Source organism: Cajanus cajan, chromosome 1 (assembly GCF_000230855.2).
Source record: "Cajanus cajan strain Asha chromosome 1, NIPB_CcT2T_4, whole genome shotgun sequence".
Taxonomy (NCBI): Eukaryota; Viridiplantae; Streptophyta; class Magnoliopsida; order Fabales; family Fabaceae; genus Cajanus; species Cajanus cajan.
Window position 1 is genome coordinate 15,133,852 of NC_138517.1, and position 22,832 is coordinate 15,156,683.

Consider the following 22,832-nt stretch of genomic DNA (forward strand, 5'->3'; position numbering starts at 1 on the left):
GCACATCACTCAATAATTTTATATTAAATGTAAATTTTGTAAATTCAACCATTTGATGAAAAGTTCATATCACTTTATTTGTTTATATCAAATTTTGTTAAAATTGAATAACAACGCGAAGGTAATCAAAATGTTCATATTTTAGTACATTTTGAAATGTATATATTACATTAATTAATTTTGTTTTATAAGAAATCATGTTCGATTAATATACATAAAATTTTGTATATATGATTTAAGATTAAAGAATTTTCAATTTAACAGTTATATTTACAAAATTATCATTTAATATAAAGTTATGAGCGGTGTAATACTTAGTAAAAGTTATACCGGTATTATTATAACCCTCCCTATATATATATATATATATATATATATATATATATATATATATAATTTCAATGATCTTTTTTAATATATGATTGTCGATTTTTGTAAAAAAACTCTTACATTTTCGATAAATATAAATTTATAAAAAATATTCCATCAATAATATAAATTTTCCTACAAATTTTTTTCATTGTAAAAATAAAGTTTTCGATAGAAATTCTGTCAGAAATTTCTGACAGATCTATATCCGTCGGTAATTTCTAAACGGAATTATATCTGTTAGAAATTATCCATCGAAAATATAAATTTTTCGACAGATTTGTATCCTTCAAAAATTTTACGTCAAAAAATTTTATTTTTCGATGGATTTGTATCCGTCAGAAATTTGCATTTTTCTTGTAATGTTCATAATAAAAATACATGTGTAATTTTTTTATTAAATATATATTTTATTTTATATTTATATTTAAGGAGTCCTAATTTATTGTTTTTCTTAGAGCTCATAAAATGTTAAGATCAATCCTGCTACATGCATATCTACACGAGTGATAACTTTAATCTTGCTTCATATACCTATATATATATATATGTAATGACCCGGCATGGTCTCTACACTAAATGGAATCGCACTACTACTAGTGAACTAAGAGAAATATTAAAACTGGATAACTCATACATACATATATATATATATATATATATATATATATATATATATAATAAAATTGTGTTTCTATGTACAAAATACAACACAAAATATGTACAATCATCTAAATAATATCACCCTAGTGCCTGTCAAGCACGACAAGTCAACACTCCAACTGACTCCAACACTGGGACAAAACACTTGATCTCATCAGCAGCAGCCCTACCAACTGCAACCTAACCCTGACCTGCTCCCATACATAGTATGATCATTGCAGTCCATCCACATGGAAACAAAAGGGTAAGCTAGAGTTCAATAAATAACCATACAAGCATAAGAATAAATATCTATGCTACTCAACTATCAAGTCATCCAATCATGAAGTCAAACACCATACACTTCATCATAACAACATTCATACACTTAAGCAACACATGAAAGATATCAAATGCATATCTATCATCTAATGCGTCGTCACGCATGTACACCTAGGAGATCTCCCTAACAGCAGAGCAGTATAAGTGACATCCCAATCCTACCGAAATCACCCCAACCGTTTTCACGCCCAATGCGCCCGCTTGGTCATAGCTAATCAGGATATAAATCCTTACTCAGGTTTACTCGGATGATGTCACTTACACACTTGAAAGTCCGGTTCCACCGTCAGGTATAACACAGTTGGGTACAGGCTTACCACGACCTTGGCATGCATTACCAAGTCACTTGTGGAGTTCACCCACCGAATATCTGCAAGGAACCACACACCTTCCCCAATACTTGGTTAAGGGAATAACCCTCGACCTCATACCCCGCTCCAACACTAGCTAAATACTTAGAGGAGATTCACCCAAACCAGTGGCCTATTCAAGCATCACTCTCACCCAAAAGCCAGTAGCCTATCTAAGCACCACTCTCATTTATATCAGTGGCCTATCCAAGCACCACTCTCAAAAGACTATATGTGAGCTCTTCCAGTTCGAAAACATTTTCCCTCTCCTCAAGTCCTAGGCTAAATACATGCCATAAGGCATCACATGCAATAATACATCATCCATCATAAATGGTCAATCCACCATCATGATCAATATCATCCTCATATGAACATATACACATGTCATATCATATTTAAATATTGATATATATCATTATCAAGCATACATATGAATCATACAGCACCATACATCATATATCATACATACATGATCAAAATTCACTCTTAAACATGCAAAAGCATTAATTTCAATCAACATCACTAAGCATATTTACGCCTGGCGTAGTCAGCTCGCGCCCGGCCTAAATCCAACCCAAGAGCTCTAAGACTCTCCCATGCCTGGCGCACCCATCCTGCGCCCGGTGTCAAATCAGACAGAGACCTCCAAGGGTCTCCACGCCCAGCGCACCCACCCTACGCTTGACGCCATATCAGTAACATGACATATAGGGCTACTATCAGATATCGCGCCCGATGTGGTTCTCTTCAAGCCCAGCGTGACTCATCCAGAGTCTCCCATCTCAATTCGCGCTTGGTGTGAATTTGAAATGGTTGCCTCTGATGAATGCATGCCCGACGCCAAGAATATGTGCCCGACGCAAATTCAAATAGCAGCCTCCAAAATTTTGAGAATTTCATCAAAACTTGAAAATCAGGAGATCCAACCACATGCAATCCATGAAACATAACACATAGGCTCCATACAACTTGAAAACAAACTCAGATTCATCATGCATCTACCACATGCATCAAAATCACCAAAAACCCCATTTTTCCCAAAACCCCGAAAAATGAGAAGTTCTTCAATTCAACCATTAATTCTAAAAATTTATGCACTAATTGAGTTCCTAAACTCACGTGCAACCAAACAACCTACATTCTAGCTTCCCTCACCTGAAGATTGTCTCAAAATAGTCAAGAACAGAGAAGAAGAAGAAATTCCTCCAAAGTTCATCCCGCGGACTTCAATCCTCCAAAAGCAAGCTTCCTAGCCTAAATTCCAAGAAAAGATAGAAGGAGTATATATATATACTCCCTTCTCAGAGCAAACCTTATATACTCTTTTCTCTAGCATCCACTAAGCTCTGAATCCACTTACTACGTTACAATATATATATATATATATATATATATATATATATATATATATATGAGGAGAGTTCAAACGACACCGGTGTAACTTTTACTAAGTGTTACACCGCTCAATAACTTTATATTAAATGTGAATTTTGAAAATGCAACCGGTAGATTGAAAGGTCATATCTTTTAGATCATATATATCAAATTTTATATTAATCTAAGATGATTTGATACTTCATTCTCATAAAACAAAATTGACGTAATATATACATTTCAAAATATACTAAAATATGAACACTTTGATTACCTTCAAATTGTTGTTCAATTTTAACAAAATTTGATATATATGATTTAAGAGATATGAACTTTCAATCTAACGGTTAAATTTTCAACATTCACATTTAATATAAAGTTATTGAGTTGTGTAACATTTAATAAAAGTTATACCAGTATCGTTTGAACCCTCCTATATATATATATATATATATATATATTACATGTCTATAAATTGTAAATATTGAGACTATATTTATCTTTATAATTTTGTAGTGTTAAATTTATATAAATTTAGTAAGTTTATTTCATTTAATAACTTATAATTTATATTGAGTTTTAAAAATTTAGCTGTTAAATTAAAATTCTAAACAAATAGATTAAGCGGTAATTAAACTTTGAGACTCTCCCACCTAATTGATTAACTTTTTGAGTTGAACTCTTTTCATGTTTAAGTGCTATAACATAATGACACATGAAAATCATATTGGAGAAACATATAGAATGAGAAATGAAAATTTTCAATATAATAGTCCTTGAATCACAGTTGATTGAATTTATAATTAAATTATAAATATTTTTTTATGATATTATTTCGTTACTTTTATTACCGTTATTATTGATATTATTACCAAAGTTGTAATTGTTACAAACCATAATAGTTATTTATTGTTATCAATTGTTATAGTTACTATCAAGATCATCATGCTATGCGATGATAGGAACAACAATACAATAATAATGACGTCAATAATAATAAGTAAGATAATGATAATAAATATAATTATAATAATATTTTTATTATTTATCTTTAAAGTTTCTCATTTGAAAAAATTCTTTTATATGTGGAGGCTAGGGTGAAGAAAAAAATAGGTAGTTTTGATAAATCTTTATTACTTAATGCTAGATTAATCTCATGCAAATGTAAATAAGAAAAAACAAAGCAATGAAGCTTCCTTGTGATTCATGAAGCTACATGCTCCCTTTTACCAGAAGTCACTTACATATAAAGATACACCTTCAAATACACAAGAGCATCCAAGAAGCAAAATGGTATAAAACCTTTTTGGTGTGATCGCTGGAGAGAAGAGAAAAAACAATGTAATGATACAATTTTTTTATTTGGTTTTAAAGAAAATATAGAAAAAGAAAAAGTAGTTTTAAAATTTTCTTTTACTTTTTCTGTTATTTAAATTTTAAAATTTTCTCTTTTGTTTCCCTATCCTTCCTCTCAATCAAATGGAGTCTTCGTTAAACGACACCGACAATATTAACGAGAAAGCTCATTGAAAAAGAAGTTACAAGATTGCAGGGTTCGTTTAGAGTTTATATAATTTGTGAGGATAAAAATATAATAACCACTTTTCTACATCCGTGGTGAAGCGTTTATCGTTCCTCGTAAAGTTGTTTTTCATGATTTTTATTTTGAGGCTAAGGTTGCTTTATATATATATATATATATATATATATATATATATATATATATATATATATATATATATATATATATATATATATAAATTTGTGCTCACAGAGGTAATTCATTAAATATATATATATAGATATATATATATTCAGTTATATAATGTTTATTAAATAACAGATTATTTAATTGATAGAAAATTACAAGAAATATTAATTGTGAAATGCATGTTAAGAGGGTAAAATTTACTTGTTCATGATAAAAGTGTATTTAATTGAGAAGAAAAAATATTTTTTTTTTTTTAAAATGAATTATTTATCTTGTCTGTTCAAACAATTTTTTGCCACTATTAACAGAGATTTGGATTTTTTTATGAAAATATTAATCCAGTAATAGTGATATAAAATATTATCTTAAAGGCTATATATATATATATATATATATATATATATATATATATATATATATACATTAATGCATTGCACATTAATATTAATGTTAGATTTATTACTTTATAAATGTTATTTCAACTTTCAGACCAATTTTATTGATTTATATTTCATAATATTAATTAAAAAAAAATAAAGTTTTTGTTATTGAAAATATTGAAAATATTGAAAAGGACATTAAGTTTGTAGGTACTTGAGAAGTTAAAATAACGATACCAGCGTTTTTTTTAATATATATATATATATATATATATATATATATATATATATATATATAAAGAGGGCTCATTTGTTTTATTCTTTTATACAAAAGTTATTTTTAAAACATAAATACTTTTAAGAATTTCTTATGTATATATTTTATATTGAACACGAATCTCTATTTTACGTGAAAATATATTTGAAGAGAGAACTTTTAAAAAAAAATTTAACTTTTTACTTAATTTAATTTATATTTACATAATTATTTATAAATTAAATTTTAATATTTTAAAATAAATTATCAATAAAAATATTATAATATAAATTATTTATTATAAATTTAAAATATAATTTATATGTTTAAAAGTATTTATTTATATAAATTTTAATTATAATTTATATATTTAAATATAATATATTTTTTTATATATATAATTCATTATTAATTTTTCTCACTTATAACAAATATTTAATTTATACATTGCACATACTAAAATACTGATTTCATAATTATTTAGCATATAAAAGACAATTTGTACCTATGTGAATTATTAATAAAGTATACCAAAATAAATTATAATAGTGGGTGATTATTTAAATATAGGTAATTATCAAGTAAATTTAAAGAAAAAATAAAAAAAATGTATAATTTATAAAAGAGTTATTATAAGAATAAAATTAGACAAAAATTGTGTATATCAAGGAGTCCAATCTCCTTTATTATAGTTTTAAATAAACATAAATTAGCTTCTATTTTTTAATCTTCTAAAATTAATTAATTACTAAATTATTTTTTATTGAACTTGTGTGTCCTCCATTGTCCCTTCAAATATTTAACACTTATATATCCAATTTTCAAACTTGAGATTATTTGTATTATTATGAATTTACACAAATTAAATGATATAAAATCTAGATCGAGTTTGAGTTTGAGTTCTCGTATTAGTTGTTATATATGTTGAGTAATAATTACTAAATTATTTTATATTAACATACATTTTTTAATATATAACAAATGGGACATAGTATCTATTCCATTAACAAATTGTTGATTTGAATGAAATTGAATTCAATTACATGAAATAAGATTTATAATAATTTTAATATTATAAATGAAAACAAAACCTTGTCGATCAGCAGAAAAAATATCTTATTAAATGTAACCAGTTATATTTGTTCCTGAAGAAAATTAACCATTAATAAAATTATTAATAAATATTTCATATCATTAATTAAAAAAAAAAAAAAAAAAAAAAAAAAAAGGGGGGGGGCAAAGTTTTCAATTCTGCAGGTACTACATTTGTAGCAAATTATTTATTAGTGGTGTACTGTTATGATTTTTTTTTCCATTATTAAGGAATATTGAGAGATAATCTTCTTCGGAAGTTTAACATATATCAAATAGGTAATTATTCTCTTCTATTTTGAGTTTTCTGCATTTGCAGAAGTGAAAATTCAAACATGATCAATTAGTTAGATGATTTGAGTCTTTTGTCACGCCTGTCAATCCAAATTAATTTATTGTTGTGATATTGAGTTTAACAAAAGAGACTACACTCTCTGAATTAATGTTAATTACTCTCCAAAAGATTAAAAATTAAAATTATTAACTTAAATTATTATTTTTATTTAAAATTAACTGACAGGATATTGAAGTATAAAAGGTCGAAAGATTTTTTTGGTACTTGAAATTCAGAGGATACAGCATTTTCCTTAAAAAATTGACATTCGAAGTTCGCCCATTGCATTATTAAGATATTCTTTTTTTCTGATTATGACTCGAAAGGCCGAAATGGAATCATTATTTATGACAGTGATAGGAACCTCTGAAATTTCCTTCCTCCTGCTAAATGCCAATGGCTAGTTTTATTTTACATTTTTGAAAAAAAAATTAATTTTAATAATTTTAATGAAATTTTAATAAGTGTCTTCATAATATTAACTAAAAATAATTAATTAGTGTTTGATATCACGCCCACAAAGAATAATATTTTTCATTAACTTTGATATGTTAAATTATTTTTATTTGCCAATTTTTTTAATTACATAACATGCATCTCGATTATAGAACCAATTAATAAAATTTATATAAAAAAAATAGATAAATTTTAGCAATATATTTTCTGAGACATTCTTCTTCAACACATGTTATGTTAAAACAATACAGAAAGGTGTGTTTATTTCTCTATACAAAAGGTGATACATATAGTTTTCTTAATCTCCTATGTTGGAGAAACTAAGACAATCCCACAAAATCTGGAATCATATAAGTAAATAGGGAATCAAGATCCATATTATCTCTCATGCCAACTCATGTCAATGTTTAATCTTATTTCTTTAGCAATATAATTTTCTAACACATTTTAACTTATTTCTTTAGTTAGAAGTATGAATTGAAATCTTATTGATCAATTGAACTTTGTTTTTGTTTACATCGTTGATATTTTTCAGCCGATAATAAAAAACAGTTCCTTTCAAAATCGTGATCACTTAAAATTAGCTGGCGGCTGGTAGTTGGAATTTATATAATTGGTTAAATAATTAGACTTCAAAGTGATTAAGAAAACTCACATGCATTTAATATATAAGACGAACATAAAACTTTAATTAAGAAAAAGGAAATATCTAAAACTACCTTCAAAAGCAATTAAAACTTAGCAACCTAGGAAATGTTGGGTCATCTCAATAATTGATACGTACAATCCTTATAAACTGTGTGAGAGAGAGAAGATTAAGAATTGAGTTGAGACACAAAATCAGACAACATGTGGCCATTTAGCAAAAAAGGAGCTTCTGGGTTTTCATCATCTTCTACAGCTGAGGAAGTTACGAAGGGAATTGATGGTACTGGTCTCACTGCTATTGTTACAGGTCACTTCTTTATCTGTCTTCTTCAATGTTTTTTTTCTCTCATAGACTTTGTTGTTATTTCCTTTTTCTTTTTTATATTTGTTATTATCCACAAGCACTTGGATCAATAGGTAATGAGATGTTCTAGTTCAACAAATGATCTTGACTTCAACTTAATAACTCAGCTCAAACTTCTAGTAGAATACACGTGATTTAGACAAAAAAATTTCATTTTTCATCAGTTTCTTTCTTTATAATCGAACTTTTGCTAGCTCTGCGTGTTTCTTTATGTTCAATGTTTCCCTTTTCAACTGTGTGTTTGTTATCATGTTCAACGTTCATGAGAGTAGATATTTTCTTCTCTCTTGCGTACTATCTTTTAAATTATTAACATTTCACTTTAATTAAATTCATTTTAATATTATTATGCTAAACTTTTCACTGTCGTTTTGTATTAAAAGGGATTAAAGTAAATATATGTAAAGTCAAGAGTTAATGTAATGAATTTATATATATATATTAGAGACCAAAATAACTCAAATTTATAGAGAGTAAAATGACAGGTTTATCTATTATCAATGTATTTGTCAAAACATTGCCCGTAACTTTTGCATTACATGTTGCCCAGAAATGGGAGACAACATGGTAACCATTTATCATTTTGACATAATTACATATAGTAAAGAACAATATTACAAATTATATTCCATTTTCTATAATAAATGAATAATATGATGCACAAGAAAAAAACACATTTAAAAACTTTAATTTATACCTTAAGTTGATAGCTAGCAAAAAAAAAATGTTTGATGTTTGTTTTCATTTATCAATGACTAAGATTCGATTTTCAACTTATATATAAAGTTGTAATTGAAAATATTATTTTACTTCTATAAAGACTAACTTGATAAATAAATAATAAAAAAAGAGTTATACTTCTTTATTAAATCAAAATAAACTATAAATATTTAAAAAATCAGAAATATTATCAATATTTATATATTAAACATAAATATCTATCTTGCATAAAAGTCTTTTTAGGAGTTATTTTTTGACCAAATGATTATTAGAAAATTTTTTAACTTTTTATTTAATTTAGTTAATTTCATATTTTTTTTTATGAATTAAATTTTAATATTTTTAAAATAAAATATTAATAAATAAAAGTAATTTTGTACTACAATATAAGATATTTATCTTAAATTTAAAATATAATATAAGTTTAAATATCTATTTATACCAGTTTTAAATAATATATATATATATATATATATATTTAAATATAATATTTATTTTTATATATTTTATTATAAATTTTAGTTATATATAATAAATATTTAACTTGTACACTACATATGCTAAAATACTAGATTATGTGAATAAATAATGTCATAATCTTTTTTCATAATTTAATATTAAAAAATTAATGATTGAAACAAAATTAATCATTTTATTCGTTATTATTTTTTATACAAATTTACTTAAATAAAATCCAATTCTATCATAATTGATTAAAAAAAAAATCAATACTCTCTTCATCACATAATGTGTTGTATTAAATTAGTTTACAAAGACTAAAAAAATTAATGAATAAATGAAAGATAATAGTAATTTTACATAATTAACCTTATGCTTAATTTCTAAAATACTTTACTCTTCTCTAATTTTTATGTATCTTAACTAATTAAGACATGTATCACTTCACCACATGTCTAGTAACTTAACAACTTCAAACAATATACACCTTGCAACTTAATCAAATTTAATCAATTATCAATTTACAACTTAGCATCTTAAAATAGCACTATACATTATCTTAGATCAATGCATAATGGTTTAAAGTCGTACAATATCATATGGCATGTAAGAAAGCTTTAAACTTTCTATGTTGTTAACATTTAGGAAGTTTTCAACATGTTTTTCATTCAAAAAACCACACTCGATACCATTCTCCTCACACCCAATGTCGTTAAGGTAAAGAGTCTCTAACTCGTCCACCCCCAACACTAAACCACATGCCCCCGATGTGGATGAGGCAGAAATCCTTTGATTCAATTGCAGTTGGCATAAATAATCTTTTACTTGACTCATGCTTGGTGCTACTAAACCTTCACTCGACATCATCCAGGTAGAGACTCATTGTCTAGGTTAAGCTTGACACCACTCATCTTGGGCTTGACATCATCAAGTTAAAGAGCTCCTCGAGCAATCATGCCTAGCGCTTCTTATTTCCACGACGAGCATGACAAAGTCAAAGAGCTCCTTACTAACCCTCATAGAGAGCCCCTAACTTGAGCCACGCTTGGTGCCATAAAGGCACGACCGATGTGATGATGATTTTCACACATAGCAAAATCACCAATATAGCTCAAAAAATTTCTCAGCAAACACCAACATGCAGTCCATAATTTAACATGTATGTACTATAAGTAGCTCAAAATTAGTACAATTAATCATTACAATTCAAAATCATCAGTTCTCTTCAAAACTAAAACTCAACACACTCATCATCTCTTATAAATCCATTCTAAAACAGTCATTGAATTGATTAATTTCGATAGCAACCAAGTAGTATAATTCAACAGTTCATCAAATCACAAACTTCTCTTACCTTTAGTTGCTCAGAAATCAAGGGAAGAGGAAGAAAGCCAAAGTCTTCAGGGTTGTCATACAACTTTTTGAACTTAGGATTCTCAACTTCCAAAGCTTGAATCTTTTATATATGCTAGTTTCTCAACTTAGGGAAGGGTTTATGGAAGTTCTATGAATTTAGAAGAAAAAGATCCTTTCTCGGGTTCTAGAGCATCTCTCTCTAACTTCTCTCTAAATTTCTAAAAATATGAACTTATGAGATTCATATTTTAAGAAAAATCTTATATTCCTTTCCTCAAGCTAAGCCAACTTGATCTTAACTACCACTATTCCACCAACAACTTAACTCTTAAGGTCTCTTAACCCTTAAAACTATAAAACAACATTAATTACAATAATTCACAATCAAACATCATAATTCATATAGTAATTCAATAAGGTGCAAAATCACACAGTGTTACAATTTTCTCCAACAATAAAAATTTGTGTCCCTGAAAATTAACTTGTGAAGAGAAATGGATATTGATCTTTGATCTTGTCCTCTAACTCCCATGTAGCATTACCAATGGCCACATCCCAAACAACCTTGATAAGATTGATGAACTTGCCCCTCAACTCCTTCATCTTATGACCCACAACTGTAATTGGTCTCTTCTTATAGGTCAGATTCTCCTTGACTTTCACAACATCATGTTTCACCACATGACTTGGGTCATGAATATACATCCTCAATTGGAAACACATCATGCATGTTAGATATAGGAATAGTGGCAAAGCCAACTAATATGCCACTAGACTTACACGACGAAGGATCTGATAGGTCCAATAAACATTGGTGTCAGTTTCTTGGACTTTATCACCCTTCCCACTCTAGTAATGGGTATCACCTTGAGGACCACGTGATCCCTTTCCTCAAACTCTAAAGGCTTTCTTCCTCCTATTAGCATAGAAATTTTGTCTACTTTAGGTAGCCTTCATCCTTTCCTGAACCATCTTCACCTTTTCTGTAGTTTGTAGAATTAACTCTGGTCCTACCACAATTGACTCATTCTCCTTATACCAACACAATGGAGTTCTATATATCCTCTCATACAGTGTGTCATGTTAATACTACCATGGAAGTTGTTGTTATAAATAAATTCGAATAAAGGCAGTACATCCTCTTAACTGTTAAGATAATATAGAACACAAGCTCTCAACAAATCTTCCACTAACTGAATAGTCCTCTCTGACTAACCATTCGTTTGTGGGTGATAAACATAATTCAACCTCAACCTTGTTCCTATGATTTAGTGCAAACTCCGTCAAAAATTTGAAGTAAACCTTAGATCTCTGTTTGAGATAATACTGGAAGGTGCTCCATGTAATCATACTATCTCTTTGATATACAATTGAGTATAAGTTTTTTCAAGGATCAGTTAATGTTGATAAAAAGAAAATGGGAACATTTGATCAACCTATCAACTATCACCTAGATATCATCACTATTCCTATATCAAATTTGAAGCTTCTAAAGCTTGAATCTCTTGTCTATTTCAATATCTTGGCTTAGGGAAGGGTTTATGGAAGTTCCACAAAGTTAGAAGAGGAAAAAGAATCTCTCTTGAGTTCTAGAGTCTCTCTCTAAATTCTCTCTAGATTTCTAATGATATGAACTTATGAGATTTACATCTTAAGAAAAACTTTATATATCATTCCTCAAGATAAGCCACCTTGACCCTAACTACAACTACCTTACCAAGAATTTAACTCTCAAGGATCTTTTGACCCTTAGAACTCTAAAATAATATTAATTACAATAATTCACAGTCAAACATCATAGTTCATATAGTAAATCTATAAGGTGCAAAATCACACAATGTTACGGTCATTCTCACCTAATTCAAGGTAAAATTAATTATTACTACCTTTCTCTCAAAACATTCATATTTATAAATTTATTATTATCAACTAAATTAACTACTTTTCTAAATCATATAATGTTACAGTCATTCCCAAAATTACCTCATCTCTCTTTTAATTAATGTTCATCTTTCTCTTAACCAATTAGAGTTCATGTCGTATACTACTTCTCTCATAATTAATATTGGTTACTCTCTTAACCAATTAGAATAAATATCTTTTAAAGAGTCTATAATTAATGTATTTTATCACATTAAAATAATATTTTTTAATTAGGGTATTTTAGTCTAAAAATAATTAATACATCAAACATTATGAATTGAGTAAGGAACAAACAATTGTTCTAAGTTGGGTCCAATAAATAGGAACGAGAACAATATTTTTTAATTATACTCTTACTACTTATCTAATATTGTATTAATTTACACATTTATTATGAAAGTGAAAATGAAAAAAAAACTTAAGGCTTTTATGGTGAAGTAAAAATGAAAAATTATAATAGAAAACTTCATAATTATTTTATATACAAGGACTAAAAAGTTTATTACATTTTTCTATTTATATTGGAGTCTTTGAAGTTTATTCTAATTGTCCAAAAAGTGAGTCATCCAAATACAACTCACTTTTATTGAGTGAAAAATGGTCAAACTTACTTAACACATCACAAGATGGTGGGTTATACGGGTTCAATGTTAACTCTTTAGCAAACGTACCAAATTGTTCAAGTATTTGATTAGTAAAGTAACGTTTCCTCGATAACTTGTGTAATACTTGTCAATATAATCACAAATTAATTGTTATATAGATATTTAAATAATTAACAACTAGTTATTCATACGGGTGTTAAATAGATAAATCAGACAATTTTTTAGATGGATCATAATGAATCAAATAAAAATAATTTGTTATTCCATTTACATCCATTAAAAATTCACTTAAAAATTCAACCTATTTAAAGAAGAAAAAAATATATCCAATTCATCCATTAACAATTTTTTGCAGGATGTATATCTAATCCATCTATGAAAATAACAAAATAATAAAAATTGAAGTATTTTTTGCCTATTTTTTCTTTATATAGCATTGCATAGTCTTTTAAATTCACAAGACTTTTTTTTTATATGAAAAAATAGTCTTTTAAAATTTCAATCCAATAAACATCTCATATTATAACCCAATAGATTTTGAAAAAGTAGTTGATGGATCAATAATTATTCATAAATTTAAATGGATGAATTAAATCAAATCCATTTTTTATTATTATTATTATGGATAAATTAGATGAATTTACTTGTGGATGGATTATATTGATAATGGATAAATGGATTCTTTGGTCACCCCTTCATATGTTCATTACACAAATATTAAATTAAGAAAACTTTAAAAGATACTTTTGATATTTATAAACAAGTTTATAGTAGATGAAATATGTTAGTAAAATTAGAAATGGAACGTTTGGGTTTAGATTTCACTAAAACACATTCACTTCCCATCATAATGCTATATACCATCTTTAAAATTTAAAATCAACATTAGTTTATACATGTTTTCTTTCCCTAACTCCTTAGGAGAAAAGAATCAAAGACCATTTATTAAATGTCAATTCTTTACTCATCTAATAAAACAACTTACATTAAGTGTACAAACAATAAAGATAACTAACAATACATACTCATTCTTGAAATAAAGATTACTATAGGTGTTTTGCAACAATTTAAGGTTAAGAAAATATTTTCCAACAATATTCAAAATGATAAATTAAGTTATGGGTGATCAAACCACATATATCAATCATTAAGCAAGGAAGTAAAAACACTAATATAAGTATAAAGATAAATATACCAATTTGATAAATATATGGGAATGAGTTTAGTTACATCTAAAATCAACAATGGAGAGTTTAACTACTTATTTCCATGAGTAGCATCCATGAAAAATGAAAGTGAAGATGTAGGGACAAAGGAGATGGAAAACACTTTTCATCAATAGAATAGTATCCAAGTCGTCCAAGTTTCAAAATGATCTGAAAATTCTTTTTTTTTTCTCTCTTAAAACACTTTTTTACATATAAAAAAAATGCCATATTTGGTATTAAAAATTTTAAGTGGCTAACATTGCTAAACGAGCTATGCTTGAAAAAAAAAAAGAGATATTGTGACATCCCAAATCGTTGAGCAACAGACTACAATCCTTGAGCGATTCTTGAAAATTCTCCCAAATGACTTGGCAATTTACGAGATCGCTTGGCAAAAACTAGGCCAAGAGAATCTGCAATTTCATCAAGCGAGGATCACTCAACAATACTAGAATTGTTGAGAAATTTTCTTCTTGAGAAAATTCTTCCCTATAAGGTCATCTTTCGCACTTAGTCACAAGGGCATTATTAGAAATGAGTTATTTTCTTACGAGTTTTTCTGCAAAAAATTATTTGCAAAAAATTCTTGTAATTTTTACTGTAATTATATTAATTATAAGATTATTTTTTGCATTAAAAATAGAAAAATTTATAGGAGTTTTTTTTTCATCTTACAAATATTATTTTGCAAGAAGTATTTAATTTTATTTTAATAAACCACAAGCAAATGTCCTATATATGTAAATTAACTTGCAAATTTAAATTCACAAGAAATTTTCTTGCAAATTTAAAAATTGCATGAAATGTGTTATGAGGATTTGTATCAACATGAATTCACATGTAATAAGAACAAATAAAGAAAATTAAAATATTATAAAACTAAATATTGTAAGAACACACATTTAAACTTCAATCACACTCTCAACTAAAATGTTGAATTCTGTCTTGCAGTATACCGCAAATTCCATTTTATTCTTCCACAAAATTAGCTCAAACACTTCACTCACATTTATAGGATTCCATTTTATTCTACACACAAAATCATTTTAGCTCTAAATCTCAATAGTGTGTTTTAATTTTGATTGCTATGAGCTTGATTTTGTTCTTATCCTTTACAATGCATTTCAATTTGGGCTCTTTTGCTCTCATACAACATGTGCTTGCTCGCCTAATTATTTTCTCTTGCTTATTTAATCAAAAATTTACTCTCAAGGTTGGTTTCTCTTCGAAAATAACTGAATCACTCATAAAAAATATGAATACTTAGACGACATCATGTTGGTGTGTTGTTGTTTGCCTTTACTTAATTTGTTTTATTTCCAAAACTCTATAAAATCTTTAAATACACTTTTATAGAAATACTTGCACACTCATTCTTTAAATTGTATTGTTCAATTTAACTACAGGGGCATCAAGTGGTATTGGTGCTGAGACTGCCCGTGTTCTTTCTTTACGTGGTGTCCATGTGATTATGGGGGTGATAGATATGATTGGTGCCAAAAATGTCAAGGAGGCAATACTTAAGGAGAACCCCACAGCTAAAGTTGATATCATAGAGTTAGATCTTAGCTCAATGGCATCTATTCGAAATTTTGCATCAAAGTTCAATTCATCCGGTCTTTCATTGAATATTTTGATGTAAGAGCACTACATAGGTTACATTGGTAGATGAAAAGTAAATTTATGTGTTTATATAGTTTTCCATATCTTTCTCTATAAAATTCTTTGTGCACACACATCTTAGTTTTGTCATTTACAAAAACAATCTAATAGTAATAATTTTTTATTGATTTATTTTCTTGCAATTCAAAGAAACAATGCAGGGGTTTGTGCAACTCCTTTCACATTATCCAAGGATAACATTGAACTTCAATTTGCCATAAATTACATAGGTATGTTAAAACTATCTAATTTTCATCATATGAATTATTAATGAGTGTCTTAGATAGATGGTGTACACATGCATGTGCATATCCCTTTGTGCATGCATTTGTGTATGCCTTATGTAGCAAAATGAACACATGAAGCAAGTGTATGTGCGTATGTGTCTTGTATAGGTGGTGCATGCACAATGATAAATGTGTGGCTTATGTAGCAACATACTCACATGCATATGTTTGTATTAGGAAACAACATACATATACCATACTTCTATCTTTCTATCTCTATGTGTGTGTATATATATGTTTGTGTTAGTATCATAGATGGGTAGGGTGCATTGGGAAGGGTAGTAAATAAGGACAAAACATAGATGCAATACTATAAGTGTTGTTGGTATTATTTTTCAATTAAAATTGAAGTTTTACCTTGATACTATGTATAATAAATGATCCATTAAAATGCTTAGAATTACTAAGAAAAAACTCTAATTCTAATTGGAGAATAACATCAACATACCTAACTAAGTTTTTTTAAAATAAATAATTGTTACATGAAATTTTTTTGCACTTAAGATTTGTCATAAAATGTCAAAAATTTCTTTTATTATTTCTTTAAAAGCATGGGGTGAGAAAATGTAACAATAATCTTAATATTTTAATTGTTATCCAATATAATTTGACAGGGCACTTTCTTTTAACAAATATGTTGTTGGATAATATGAAGAAAACAACACAAGAAAGTAAGAAACAAGGAAGAATTGTTAATGTCTCGTCAGCTGGTCATCATTTCACATATCATGGAGGAATTCGTTTTGACAAAATTAATGATCAATCAAGGTAAGAAGTATCCCAAATATAATATATGATGATAAACTATCCTAGCAAGTTCTTTTTCAAGGAATTTTTTTTTATTGAGCCTTATTTTTCTTATAATTTATCCAAACGAAGCAAAAAAAAAGTATGCTAGATATTTTAATAAAGGTAATTTGACTCTACTATTAATTTGTTTAACTCTTAAAACTATAAATATTATTATAAATCTTTGATTTTTGTGGTAAAATAAACTGTGACTTATTTAATATTAGGTGATAACGTTATTATATATAAAAAGAATTTATCACTCATTAATATTAATAGAATGAGTCAAATTAAGTGCTCATGCGGGAACATAAAATTTGACACCCCTAGATAATTAATAATGAAATGTAGCATTTCAATTTATCATACAATTTTGATGAAATAGTGATGAAACAAAATGAAAATATGATCCATCATGTGAATGCCCAATGGGAGTTTGTGAGACACGTGGTCAATATATATTCACTGGATTGTCTATATGTAAATGTGAACAAATATCAAGTTCTACGGACTAGGTTTAAAAATGTTGATGCTTTTAACACAAAACCAATTAAGGTGGTTTTTGTACCTAGTTAAGAAACCATAAATTTATTAGACTGAATAATATCCCATTAAATATAGCTTTTGTAACATGTAGGCATTCAAAGTATTTTTTATATAATATTTTTTTTTAATTATTAAATATTCAAAAATGTTTTTAAAATTATTCAAAAATATTTTTTTAATTATTGAATATTCAAAAAATATTTTTAAAATTATTAAATATTATTTAATATTAATTTTTTAAATTATTAAATATTTAAAAATTAGCTAATATTTATTTATAAAATTTAATTTAAAAACCTCAACATATAAATATATTTTTAAAATTAATTTTACCATGGTAGAATCATATTCAACCTAACAATTTAAAATTTAATAAATTTGAATTGATTTATTCAAACAAAATATTTTAAGAATGATAAAAATTGAAATTAAAGTAATTTAAATACTAATAATTTAAAATTTTTTGAATTTGTAAAATTTCTCATCCAAACATATGATGAGACTACGCTCAAGGAGATACTCTCATAAAATTGACTTTAAATAATGTCCAATGAAACATTGCTCTCAAAGACTTCTCTACGGCTCTCACATCCAATATGTCACTTGTCACTCATTGGTCAGGTTCTCTTTATTCACATAATGGACACTAATTTTAGTTTTTCTATTTATTGTATTAATGATGAACATAAAAGATGTATAGTTCTCATCTTTATAATATAAGTCAAACTTCTATTAAATTGGTGAGAAAACATAAATATTGAGTATTCTAAAATTTGGTCAGAAATTTTCCAAGTTTAAACTATCATGTTTTAAAACAATTTTCTAAATTTAAACTATCTTGTTATAATACACATAATAAAGAACACTTTCATCCTAACATTATACATCATAATCTTGAAATTCTATTTAGTAAATATGACATTTATAAAATTATTTTATAATGAATGATTGCATAATGATAAATGTGGCTAAAATGAGATTTTATTACTTTTATGTAAAGAATCAAGCATTATATAAGTAAGTCGTTTTGAAATAAATTTATAAGAATTATTTACTATTATTATCCATTTGATGCTGAGTTTTGTAACATGTAGATACTAAAAGTCTTATTTAATTTTATGCTAGATCAAAATATAAATAAAAAAGTTCAAAAGTCATTACTTGTTATGAAAGATATTGTATACAAGGATTATGATCTATAAGATTATAAACAATTTTTTTTTTCGCATTCCATCATTTAAAAATAAGAGACATTTTGTTCTTTAAGTGAACTTTGTATAGTGTATATAATACTTACAAGATTAAGAACTTGCAAGTTCCTACATCTATTCTAATATGCTTCTACTTTAGTTCTATATCATAACTAAATAAAAAAAATATTTTGTGATGGTTTTTATTTTAAATTTTTTCTCTATTTTAATTCTAATATTTAAATTTAAGCATATAAAACGAGAATTGTAGTACGTGTGCAAAGGATTTGTGAATTGTATTGTATAATTCATTTTCTTTGTTATGTATAGTTACCATTGCTGGCGTGCATATGGCCAATCAAAGCTTGCTAACATTTTACATGCCAATGAACTTGCAAGACTTCTTAAGGTTGTGCCACACCGAGTAATACATTATTTTAATGTTAAGAGTTGATTACCAATTTTTGTTTTTTTTACTATAATATCACTATGAGTAATCATTATTATCTCATTGATTTCTCCGAAATTTTAGCTAGTCACTAAAAAATCGATATCCTTAATCTTGCACATCGTTTATTAGGCTTTTTCACAATTTAATTAAGAAACTAGTATTTATAAATGAATACTTTCAAAGTATGGCATGACACATTTCTTTGTTAATAATGAATTATTGTATTTAATGAGTAGCTAATGACTTACATACAACTATATGTTTAAGTGCTTTGCAATTGGATGCAATTTTAACTCTTAAACATTGTTATATAGTTATAGCCCAACCTGAGCTAGTATGCGAGAATTAAATTAGTCAAATGTCAAGTTGAACTAATTAAAATTGATTTTGCATTTATTAAAAAAATTATCATGTAGACACATTCTACAGTGATAAAATATTTGTTAGTAAAAATTATTTTCTTATTAATACTATATATAAATATAATATATATTATTATATTATTAAAAAATGTCGATATAAATTATAATGCTAAACAATATATATGATTAAATATCTTAAAATTAACATTAAAATTATGTATAATTATGTCAAATAAATTTATACTTATAGATATAATCTATAGAGATATTTTTTGTATATAACTATATATAACATTTATTATAATAATCCATCTAATCATTATTTAAAATTGTATATATTTTGATTAGCTAATAATTGTTAAAAAGTACTTGGAAGAAGTGTATGATAAGTAGTTTTCAGTTAAAATGGAAACAATTTAACCAAACAATCACTTTTTCTTTTTTTTTAAATTTCCTTCTCTTATGTTTATTGGATAAATAATCTTTTAGTTTTCCCGTTAGGTAGTTGTTTGTGATATATTTAATTAGTTTTTTCTCTTATCCTTGTTAATTAGGAAGATGGAATAGATATTACTGCTAATTCTCTTCATCCGGGAGCCACTTCAACCAATATTTACATTAACAATCGTTTATTGACAGGTAGTTATCACATTCGCGTAAATTTATAGCCTATTAGAAAATTATGTAAATAAGGGATTTAAGATGCTAAATGATTAAACTATTTTACATAATCCTTCGCCTTGATTTGTCTTTTGATAAGTTTAATGCATTTACAATGAAATAGTCTCCAATTCCTCATATTAGTTTTAGGGGTTTTAATCCTACATTTTGTACATAAATATTTTATAAAATAATAGAACAATAATTGTAAAATAAATTAGTTGCGTACATAATAAATTTAAACTTAAAACTTAGTAAATACGATTACTTCTTCAAGCATCCATGCAAAACAATTTGACATGTTTACCTAGAGATAGCCTTTCTTATTTATATTATTTAATTATAACAAAAACTATCATCTTCTCTATTTTTAATGGGTAGATTTTTGTTCAAGTATATTTTTTCATGTAGATAATGATATTTGTTGAGTTTTATGAGCATATCTTTGTATGACTTATGCAGGTATAGTCAATATCTTAGGACCATTCATAATTGGTAAGCTTGAGGGCTTTATGGTGAAAAATGTGCAACAAGTAAGTTAAATCACTATAATTCACTGATACAAAGACTAAAATTAAAAGAAATAAAATCATATAGAGAGGAGAAAATATATTTAATTCCATACAAATACAATCAAGTAATCATTATATTTAATGTAAAAGAGATAAAAATAAACTTACACTTAACATGTGATTTTTTTAATCTTCTGTATTCAATTTCTATAACCTGACAATAGGGAGCAGCAACAACATGTTATGTAGCACTACACCCACAAGTGAGTGAAATCAGCGGCAAGTATTTTGAAGATAACAATTTCGCAGAAGCACACTCACGTGGAAAGGACATGGATTTGGCCAAGAAATTATGGGATTTTAGCACAAATTTGATTAAGTAAAATACAAAGTGGTAATTATCATGAATATGAAATGACTTTTTAATAATAAAAATGTCAATTTTATGATAATTGATTAAAAAATGTTATTATTTTTAAGATGCGAATCGTTTAAGGTTACAATTTAGTGCCTCTAATATTGAGGTGCAATCTATATTGAACAATTGTACTTAAATATTATTGTAAAATCGTTGTTGATGTTGAAAATATTGTTGGATATTTATATAATTAAAACAATTAGGAAAAAAAGTTGTGATGAATCATGCTAGTTGTATGTTTTATGTTAGATAAACAAATGTAATGAATCATTTTGTGTAGTATGATCATTAAAACATGATGAGCCATACCTATGTGATGAAGATGAAACTATAGGAACTTTTAGAATCAATTTCCCACCAAAAGATGAACAAAATTAGGGAAAACTAAAGAAACTAATTGAATATGTGAGGAAGTGGAAAATAATGCCACATTCCTTGAAGGAATGAGTTGAGGATCCATCGCAAAGAAGAGAATTTTTTTATGAGAATTTTAGGTTATGTATACAAGAGAAGAAGAAAAAGAGAGAGAGAGAGAGTATTATCTTGTAATTCAATAGCTCTTTGATTGAGAATTTTTTTTATGAGAATTTTAGGTTATGTATACAAGAGAAGAAGAAAGAGAGACAGAGTACTATCTTGTAATTCAATAGCTCTTTGATTACTAAAATGAATCTTGTTTTTAACAAAGTCAACATTTACTTATTTTTATGCTAAACCTTTATCCAATAAAATTTTATCTCAAACTAAGGTCTAATGTTGACTTGATAGTCAATATTTTAAAATTCAAGTAGTGTCTCTTTCGTGATACGTCCTTGGAATGAACAATTGGACCAATGTGAGTTCAACAAATACAAAATACAAATTACAAAAAAGATAAATAAGGAATTTTTGTATATTATTTTACCGATAAATTATTTGTTAAACTTGTCCATTATAGGGAGTGCCTAAAATGTATGTCATATTATGTAAAAACTATTTATTTCTATAAGGTTATGTTATATTTTTTTTGTCTTTTATTTATCAAAATATTTATTTTAACTTTTTATCTTTTTATATTTTGATCAATTTAATTCTTTTAAATAAAAGATTATTTTTAATTTTGTGACATGACTTTAAATTAAATTTTGACTCATTCAAGACATGAAACTAATAATATTATATTCTCCTATATGAAAATTATGAAATTTAATTGATTTTTCAAATCAAAAAGAATTATAATCATAGTAAAAATAATGTCAAAAATATATTTCACAAACAATTAGAAAATAATATGAAATTATATTTTAAATTTTTTAATTATTTTTTAATTTATATTTATATGATTTTTACCATGTTTATAAAAAAAAATTGTTTGAATTTTAGT

The 22,832-nt window shown here is 26.4% G+C and overlaps 1 protein-coding gene across 2 annotated transcripts; it reads left to right on the forward strand.

Annotated features, from left to right (window-relative positions):
- The first annotated feature begins 7,999 nt into the window (after positions 1 to 7,999).
- LOC109806370 (short-chain dehydrogenase TIC 32, chloroplastic) lies at positions 8,000 to 21,554 on the forward strand. Of its 2 annotated transcripts, XM_020368747.3 has the most exons (8): positions 8,003 to 8,264; positions 15,999 to 16,230; positions 16,405 to 16,484; positions 17,156 to 17,309; positions 19,397 to 19,475; positions 20,434 to 20,518; positions 21,002 to 21,072; positions 21,276 to 21,554. In XM_020368747.3, exons 1-8 carry the CDS (start codon positions 8,159 to 8,161, stop codon positions 21,432 to 21,434), a joined length of 966 nt encoding a protein of 321 aa, XP_020224336.2. In that variant the 5' UTR covers positions 8,003 to 8,158; the 3' UTR covers positions 21,435 to 21,554. The 2 variants fall into 2 exon arrangements, with proteins under 2 accessions (XP_082931763.1, XP_020224336.2); XM_083075637.1 differs by lacking the exon at positions 21,002 to 21,072 and having other exon boundaries at positions 8,000 to 8,264.
- Positions 21,555 to 22,832: the final 1,278 nt, after the last annotated feature.